The sequence below is a fragment of the Pinus tabuliformis genome, chromosome 4_1, assembly GCF_031772625.1.
Source record: "Pinus tabuliformis cultivar Carrire ecotype Pingquan chromosome 4_1, CPIR1, whole genome shotgun sequence".
NCBI classification, from domain to species: Eukaryota; Viridiplantae; Streptophyta; class Pinopsida; order Pinales; family Pinaceae; genus Pinus; species Pinus tabuliformis.
In genome coordinates this window covers 983,199,896-983,209,424 of record NC_142303.1, presented here as the reverse complement: position 1 = coordinate 983,209,424, position 9,529 = coordinate 983,199,896, and the positions used below count along the sequence as shown (strand labels likewise).

The following is a 9,529-nucleotide window of genomic DNA, read 5'->3' as shown; positions in this document are numbered from 1 at the left end:
ATGGATGCTTAAATTAATTAAACTTCCTCTCCCTCACACCCAGGGTCATCACCATAGTCCCTTCTTGGCGGGGGCTAAGAGTACTCAAAATAATAATGGCACCGTACTTCTAAGTCCTTAGAACGAGCTGATCTCTAAAAAGATTTTATGTAATAAATTATAACCTTTACAACACATGGTTCAAAATAGTTTAAAGGATTTATTTCACTCTATAAAGTACAACATATGGTTCAAAATAGTTTAAGAGATTTATTTTGCTCTATAAAATCTATTGACACATCAGAAAAACATAAATAACTAATTGAATTGCATTAAAAAAAACCTAAAAATTAACTATATCTTTATCTTGAGAATGAGCCATACCTGCGCACTCAAAACGAAAATACTTAAACACAACATCAATACAATCCTTTATTACATACTACTTTTACCAACCATTTTTTATTAAGGTTTATCGTTAACATGATAACTTGTTTCATTTGCCAATATGTCTTTATTAGAGTTTACCAGTGCTGTTTAATGTGAGTCCAAAATTGTTCAGATATATCAGCTACCAATATGAAATGGGTCCCATGAATTCAATTACTGCCTAATGTTGTCTCATCATTGGAAGTCTTACAGAGTTAGAAGATAGAGTGGTGACTGCTTCCATTACAAGCGCTTGAAAATGAACAGGAACTTATTATGCTGTCAAACTAAAGCCAACAACCGCAGAATTCTTAATTTGACCCAATGTATCCAAGAAAATTTGCCAAAAACTATTATATTAAATACCATCAAAATCTGGATCTACAATTCAAGCATTTTCAATGATAATTTTTTTCAATGTGATGCCATCATTGAAAGCCATATAAAACATATAAATCCTGTCTATACAATTTTTCTGATAACAGACAGACATTCAGGATTATCTTAGACATCCTGGTATGTACACATTTCTCTGAAGCTTCTTTCTGGCTGAGGCTGTGGCGAAGAAGCTCCTGACTTTTCAAAAGAAATAATTACAGCGACAGTGCCCACTGTGGGTATCTAAATCTCACTTTCTGCAAATCTGAAAGTAGTGTCGCTGAAGTTTTTGTACTTATAACTGGGTTCAACCAAGTCAGGATTTAGAGAATTTGACAGCCTCTCAACTTAAAATCTGTGAGCACAACATGAAAAAAATCAGAAGAGATCGAATGGAAATAGAAGAAGACGGAATGGAATTGCCATTGAAGCAAATCTAACAGTGGCGTTGGTGAAGTCGTCATACTTATAAATGGGCTCAAGCGGTTCAGCTGCTCAAAATTTATTGAGATTTTGAGAATCTGTCCTTTAGAATTTGCAAACCCATATATCTATGCACACAACATAAAAATAATCAGAAGAAATTGATTGGAATTACAAAAGGAAAATATTAATGAAGCAGTGAATCACAGATTGATTTGTTAAAACTAGGAACAAATTGGAAGAAACTCGCAAAACTGATACAGGGGAGGTCAATTTAATCCCCTTACCTTCCCAGCATCATTACAGTGGCTTGAGGATTACTTCCAGGAGATCTATTGAAGGTCGATCCATCAATCACCCTAAGAGAATCAATCCCTTGAACTTGGTATTTATCATTGACAACGCTATTCACTTGGCAACCTCCGTGATAGTGCCATGAGGTAGAGAAATTCGTTCGGCAGAATGATTCCATTGCCTTGTAATCGCTTGTATTTACAGAGGACAGACCACCATCAAAAGGCTTTATAAAAAAGAATCTGGGAATTGTTTCCTGAACCCTTTTTATGGTTCTCAGCCCTTTCACACAATTTTCTAGATCCTGTGGATGGGAAAAATAATTGAATCTGACATAAGGATCTTCATTAAAATCCCGAGACCTAAGACGGAGCTCCCCCTTGGATAGAGGCCCAGCAACGAACTCAAAAATGGTTACCACATTTAAATAACTTCTAAAGAATGGATGAAATGTATATGTGCCTGGCTCTTCTTCATTCGGGCTGTAGTTACGAGGATCATAATTCAATGGAAATTGAAACAAAAAACTGGACGATTCAATAAAGCCAGCCGGAGTTACACTCACAACTCGAGGCAATGAATATTCAAGGCGTGGACGAGAGAGGAATGTAATCCCAACTTTTGGGTTATCAGCCATTCCTTTTCCAACACCAGGCAAATCTTTAACCACGGGGATGCCTAAAGATTCCAAGTGCTCCCGTGGGCCAATTCCGCTGAGCAATAGTAGTTGAGGACTCCCAATAGCACCACAAGAAACTATAACCTCACCTCCATTTTTGGGATTTAATACAGCAACATGAGCTTCTCCAACACTGTCCATATACACCACGGCATAAGCCTTGGGTTTCGAGGTATCTTGTTCTCCTTCTGTTCCTCAACAAATTACAGAAACGAATCAATGAACAGCACACAATGTCTATCAAGATATGCATGATTGAACAACACAATTTCTATCAAGAAGATGCAATACTACTATCAATTTCTATCAAGAAGATGCAATACTACTTCTATCAATTTCAGAGGAAGTTCTTCTATCAATTTCTATCAAGAAGATGTAAAGACTCAAATCTTTGCACCTACCTTGCTCTTTGTCAATCCTATTGAAGAGGATCTGGGAGACCATCGCCCTTGTCGCAATTCTAAGCTTGTTGCAGTTCGCGTGCTCCAGCAGATCGGCTGAGGAATGGCGTAATCCCCTTCCATCAAAAGTGGTTCCGCCAATCTTCGTTCCTCCAATATGGTCCAATGTATACCCGTTATAAGGATTTGCTCCCGCTCGGCGAAGGGCATTCATGAAGGTAATTTGCCAGCGCCTGAGCGCTGGACGAAATACCACAGAGTCCTCCACCCACTGGTAGGATTGATTAACAAGGGCTTCCTCCCAACCTGAATCTCGAATATATGCCACAGCTGCTCTGGAGTAGAAGCCGGCGCTTATAGTGCTGCTTCCACCAAGAACTATTCCTCGTTCATTATCCACGCCATCTTCAGATTTGAAGCTCTGCGCCGGATCATCTCTCGGCGTCGTATTGAGAATATTTTCTATGAACCCTTTTTCCCGCCAGGCTATGGGCAAGGTGTGGCCCAATCCGCCCCGTTCCAGTACCAGTGTGCTAAAATTTTGTGACAATGTAGCTGCCAATGGGCAGCCTGCGGTTCCCCCACCCACAATTATGTAATCATACATCTGCACAGTTGGCATCTTAGTGGCATCGGAACAAACTGACATATACCCTTGGTCCTCTGCATTGCATGCCAAAATCAAGAATCAAGATCAAAAATAACAAATCAATAATCAATAATAAAGAATCAATGATCAAAATCAAGAATCGTGATAAAAATATCCAGAATCAATATAAAAAATCAAGAATCAATGATCAAGAATCAAAATCAAGAATCAAGATCGATGAAAAGTAAAAGAGCGTTGAATATATTATTTCTCAATTTACCTGCAAAGGCCATACTGTTAGCCAGAAGGACATGTGAGATGAGAAGCACGATTGCAACAGTACGACCTGCCAATTTAAGCAGAACGAATGGGTTCCGCCATTTGGGTTTGCAGCTGTATCCGTCCATTGTATTCATGAATTTCGTAATTCGCTGTTCGCAGTTCGTAATTGCTGTTGAATGCTGTTGTAGTTCGCAGTTCGTAATTGCTCGCTTGCATGAATTTCCAGAGAACGAGAATATGGACGGAATCTATGACGACGTCGGTTTAAATAGAAAATAGAGGTTTGACTTTGACTAGCCGTTAGGATAGCCTTTACGACATCCGAAACTTCTTTAAAAAAAATCATAAACTAAATAGTCACCCAATAATCTATTCCGTAGAATCATTAAAAACGTCATGCATTAATTTATAAAATGAAATTGGAACTTCCTAGCTATAATCTCCGAGTTGTTGTGCATAGGTTTTATGAAGAGGTGAAAGTCAAAATTATAATTTTAGTAGGCATTTCAGAAAGTTTTAAAAGCCATATCAGAGTCAAGCAAGGCTGTCTTTTATCCCTTACTATTTTTAGTTTATATATTGATAAATTGGAAAAGTTGTTAAATCTGCAAGGTGGGGATGGTGTTCAGTTGGGGGAGTTTATGATAAAGCTTCTTTTATATGCTGATGACCTTCTATTGATTGCTAAATCGGCCCATGGATTGCAAATGCACCCTTATGCCCTTTGTAAAGCACTAGGGATGCAACTCAATATCAGCCAGACCAAAATAATGATTTTCTCAAATAAAAAGAAACAGAGCCAGCGAGACCAAAATAATGATTTTCTCAAATAAAAAGAAGCAGAGCCAGCATACCTTCTTCTCTGAAGGCAACATTCTTGAAGAAGTAAATGAATACAAGTACTTTGGGATTGATTTCAACAACAAGCTTGAAGCAGAGCCAGCATACCTTCTTCTTTGAAGGCAACATTCTTGAAGAAGTAAATGAATACAAGTACTTTGGGATTGATTTCAACAACAAGCTTAATAGGGAGCACTGCAGAAAAAAGAGAATTTTAGGAGGATGGAAAGCAATATATGCTCTTCAAAACAAATGTAGAGAGGTAGAGATATGGGATTGGAAAACAATTAAAGTGTTTTTTGGGCTCTTAGTTTGTCAAGTGATATTATATGGGTGTGAATTGTGGGCTAGCAGCATCCCTGTCTCAAAACAGAAGCAAATTGAGAAAATTAAAAAAACCTTTGGTCATGAGCAAGTTTAAAATAAAAAGTTTGGTTTCTTATGAGATAATGTTGAATGAAACAAGAACAACTTCCATCGAAGCAATTGCTACGGTGCATCTCATAAGGTATCTTCAGAGAATTGAGCAAATGGGAGAAGGTAGATGATAAAGTTATCTTCAATGAAGGAATGAATGAAAGAAAGAAATCATGGATGAGACAAAACAATAGAGGGATGCAAAAATGGAATATTTACCTCAATGCATGTCCCACAAATAGCAAAGATTTAAAGAGTTATGTTATGCAGTTTCATAAGCATATATGGGGAAAATATTTGGGTAGAAAGAAGAAGTAATATGTTCAAGAATAAATTTAATGATATTTAACGAATTTGTTGATTTTCAAATAAATTTGAAGTTTTGGTCCTCATTACAAATGCTAACTTCAAGCATTCATAAATTCTTATCCAAAAATAGTTTTTCCAAGTAATATATTTATATTTTTGGAAATGTCAGAGGACTATCCAACCATAAGTTTTATACAACTCTCCATATACATCAGTTTACTCAACAGTCCCATTGACCTACTTTGTGGTCATTAGTTGGACATAAATATAATTATCTTATCTTATCTTATCTTATAATTAAAGATAAATTTGTTTTCTTCAAAAGGTCCATTCTTTAATAATGTAATTTTGTGTTTTTTAATGCTATTTGTAAATTTTTAAGCTTATTAACTTTGTTACATCTTGTAATTATTTACAATTTTTTTTTAATTGATGGTAATTATATTTTATTAATTTTCATATTAAATATATGGAGAATTTTTGATATTGACCACTATGCATAACATAAATTTATCTCAAATATTATGTTAACATCTTTGTGCTTTATAAATGATCAGCGATGTAAAAGAAAAAATTTCTTATAATTTTAAAGAATGATTGGATTGTTTTGATCATCAAAATATAATATTTTCCATAACTATATCTAAATTTTCATACATTTATTTTACAATATACAAATAATTTCTATATAGTTATTATTATTTTATTCTTAATATATGTTTAATTATAATCAAATTTTTATTTATAACAATAAATCAACTCCAATAAACTTAAACTTAAACTTAGTAGGTTAGGTCACAAGTTTTGGATTGTTTTATCAATTCATTTAATTTTTTTGCTTTTCAAAACTTCAATTTTCATATTGTTATTTTTCTTTTGCTTAAGCTACCCATAAATAATATATTACTACAATTTTGTTTTTCATTTTGAACTTTATTTAAATTTTTTATCTATCACAAAAATAAAAACTGGATATTATATATATATATATATAAAATGATTTCCAGATTTGTTTTTAAGTTCAAATAATAAACAAAATAGTTTTAAAAGATCTAGTTCCAATTGCAATAGCGAAAGGGACGCCTTAGCCACATAGAGCAACACATCCCTTGTATTCCCCACACAAAACTACTAGGCTCCACCGTGAAAGACCCTACTCACCTGATGATGAGTAATGGTAGTGCACCCCTGGTTATAGTTTTGTACGAAGCAATTTCAAATTTTTAGGCGTATTATCAATTATGTTTATAGGTATCTAGCAAGTAGGAAGAGCAAAGGCTCTTAGATATATCTAGCGTGGCTTGTCAGAGTTATTATTTTTTGTTTTTCGCTCAAGGCAGGGTGAGGCCACCTAACCTTCAGACATATATATGTAAGTTGTCTATTTTTTGAAAATTAATGAAAAGGTCATACCAAGCTTACAAAAAAAAAGTTCAAATAATAAAAGAAATATGAAAACAATATGGCAAGGAGTAACAAAAACTACAAAAATGCTCATATAGAAAGATTTCACTTAGAAAGATACAAGCAAAAAGAAAGCAAGTCCCATCACCAACTCCGGCCTTTGAAGTTTTAGTGTTTGGAATAGATTTGCAAAAATCTCACCTGTATTCTTCTTAAACTATTATAAATTATATTTAATTACAAGAACTAACAATTTTCTCCAAATATTAAAAAAATAATAATCCACTTTTCATAACCTATAAACTAAAACTATACTTAATTGCATGAACTAATAATTTTATCAAAATATTAAAAAATGATATGTGTGGTTGCTTTCTGCTTTAATTAAAAGTTAAAGAATTGAATAAATGATATAAAGAGTTATTTTAGAAGTGATTATACTGGTCATCAATGCAAAATTACATTCATTTTATGAGATCAATAAATAAATTTATCATATGAGATTAATACAATATGTAAAAATTATACATACTTTTATCATATGGTACGAATACAATACGCTTTTAATACGTAAAGATTTATGTGGATGGTTATCTTGGTAAGGTTATACATAAGAGGTGAAGATTCATTTAAACAAAAAATGAAATTGGAATTTTCTAGCTCCAAACACCAAGCTTTCTCTTTCTTCATTATTTGTCCTAGTAATTTCAAAAGCATTATCTTTCTCTTATCACTTCATTATTTCTCACAATGATATGATAACTTGTTTGCCTGTACAAACCCAGCCACATGATCAACTAATTGAAGCGCCGAGTCGTAATGGAGTCATCTATGGAGGTGGAAGAATTGCCCAAACGGTTCAGAATCTCGGCAAAAAAATTCAAAATATCTTATAGAGGCAGTGTTTGAATCATATTTTTGGTGGTGGAAATAGATTCAACACCATCAAAAACCTAGGGCACCTAAAATTTTAAAGTTAATAACTGTAACTTGGATTTACAAAATTCTTTGCTAGATTTTCTCAAAATATGACTAGATTTTAAAGTTAATAACTCTAACTGGGATTTACAAAAATCTTTGCCAGATTTTCTCAAAATATGACCAAAATTTCATGATTTTCAAGAAAAAAAACAGTCTCGTTAGACTACGGCAGTCGTAATAAGCTATGGGCCGAAACTGTTTTATGGTGGTGTCTCGCTCACATAAAAGAAATGGCTCACGGGCTCGAACCTCACCAAGCCACGAACTATAACACCGCGGCATGCCCCCTGACTAGCCCCACCCTGCGTCGGGCTTACGATATAACACTACGGCATGCCCCCTCTGGGCTATACATTATAATACTACGACTAGTCCCACCGGGCCACGGGCTTAAACAATATAACAGTGCGGCGAGCCCCCTCTAAGCTATGCAATATAACACTATGCCAAATCGACGACTTATGTGAAACAATTAATAAAAAAAATAATAATAAATTAATTATTTTATAATAAAATATATTATATATTATTTTGAGATTCAACTTTGTTAAGTAAGTCATTCATCTATGGTCATTTTCATGAGACGTAGTTGTAATTGACTAATTTCTCATGATGTTTGAATAGTCTACTTAGCACTCATTGCATTTGGTGATGCTCATAGGGGTGAACAAGTGGGATTGAAACTAGTGAAATGAATCACATAGCGTCAATCATCACTTCTGGGACTTGCACCCGGTAACCAGGTCTTCCCAAAAAGCCACCCATTCTAGAGCACATAATAATATGAAACAAAAAAATTATGTTATAAAATTTTATGCATAAAATAAAATGAAAATTATATAATTAAAAATAATCATTTCATTATTATTTTTTAAAACATAATGTCACTTCCTTTAAAGTTACCACAATAAAATACAAAATTTCATTCTATAATACTTAGCTTAATTTTTTTATTTTAATTAACTACATTTTATCCAAAAGCTTAGCTTTTAAAAGCTACCAAATCATTTACCTTCCTTTTTCCCTCACAAAGAAAGAAAGAGGAACTACTCTCTCTTTAGGAAAACTAATAATACTGAATCTATATATATATATATATGATTATATTTTACTTGTTTTTATTTTAAAAAATAATAAAAAAATTAATTCATAAATTGTATTTTAATTATTTATATTTTATTGTAATATTAATAATAATATCTAATATATATTTTTTTTTCTCGGTAAAGACTATTATCTATTAACTTAAGATAAAAATAATTTTACAAGTAATTGAGGCCTCAGAAGATTCATAAGGGCTCTCTACACAGCAAGTTTGCTCCAGAATGGAAGGATTCTGGGCATATGTGCTACAAAAAACTACATGACAGAAGAACATATCAGAGAAGGACCAGTAGATAAGAACATTGTGCATGAGAACACGGAAGCGAGTATCCATAGCGAGTCTGACTGTAAAAACTTTGCCACTGCCCTGGAAATGACCAAAATCGTCAAGCCGACGGAATTGAGTCATGTCAGTCTTCAATGAAACCTGGAAGCGATCATCTGCTTGACAACCAAAAAGCAAAATGAGACAAAACTGAGCCGCGTGGCCTTAGGCTTCCTTGTCCCCGCCAGGAGTCTTCTCTTCTGCTGGACAGTCGCTAACCAAACACAGAGCTTCATTGCCGGCCATATCGTCCTCTGGGATCGACATTGGGTGATTAGTATCATTCAGAATTCCATCCCCAACAACAGGGAAATTTTCTACATGGGGCAGAATGATTCTTGGGCTGTCAATATGATCTGGTTGATCAACCAGATCTTTCTCCTGGCTTCCCACTGTCAACTGCTGCTCGCTGCTCAGAGAGGGCTCCAGAGTGATACAGGCCAGAGGATGGATCTAGTTTTCTTCTTCCGAGAGAATGATGGTGATATGGGTAGAAATCATAGGTCTGTTGAGGTTGCTTTGGAATTTAAAATGGGTGGTTTGAAAAGCACTATTCGGGATTGGCCTATGAGTAGGGCTAGGGGGTTGCACATTCGCCTGAGAGGGAGGGAGATTGGTGGGTGAATGTTCAGGGTTCTCAGAGCTGCTGGCTGTAGGCCGAGAGCCATCACCATGACGCCCTCTGGGTCGCTTCC

General features: G+C 34.7%; 1 protein-coding gene across 1 annotated transcript; it reads right to left on the bottom strand.

Moving 5' to 3' along the window:
- Positions 1 to 783: 783 nt before the first annotated feature.
- LOC149179426 ((R)-mandelonitrile lyase-like) lies at positions 784 to 3,245 on the bottom strand. Its single transcript, XM_089423828.1, has 4 exons — positions 2,584 to 3,245; positions 1,497 to 2,370; positions 1,253 to 1,337; positions 784 to 1,141 (listed from the first exon to the last, which is right to left on the bottom strand). Exons 1-3 carry the CDS (start codon positions 3,230 to 3,232, stop codon positions 1,289 to 1,291), a joined length of 1,572 nt encoding a protein of 523 aa, XP_089279954.1. The 5' UTR covers positions 3,233 to 3,245; the 3' UTR covers positions 784 to 1,141; positions 1,253 to 1,288.
- Between the last annotated feature and the right edge of the window lie 6,284 nt (positions 3,246 to 9,529).

What these genes read in the sequence shown, in the direction of transcription:
- LOC149179426 (XM_089423828.1), bottom strand. Translation starts at nt 3,232, where the DNA reads ATGTCAGTTTGTTCCGATGCCACTAAGATGCCAACTGTGCAGATGTAT. An exon ending in TAGGATTGACAAAGAGCAAG is followed by an intron (nt 2,371 to 2,583) that starts GTAGGTGCAAAG and finishes GTTGAGGAACAG; the next exon opens with AAGGAGAACAAGATACCTCG. An exon ending in ACTGTAATGATGCTGGGAAG is followed by an intron (nt 1,338 to 1,496) that starts GTAAGGGGATTA and finishes TTGTGTGCATAG; the next exon opens with ATATATGGGTTTGCAAATTC.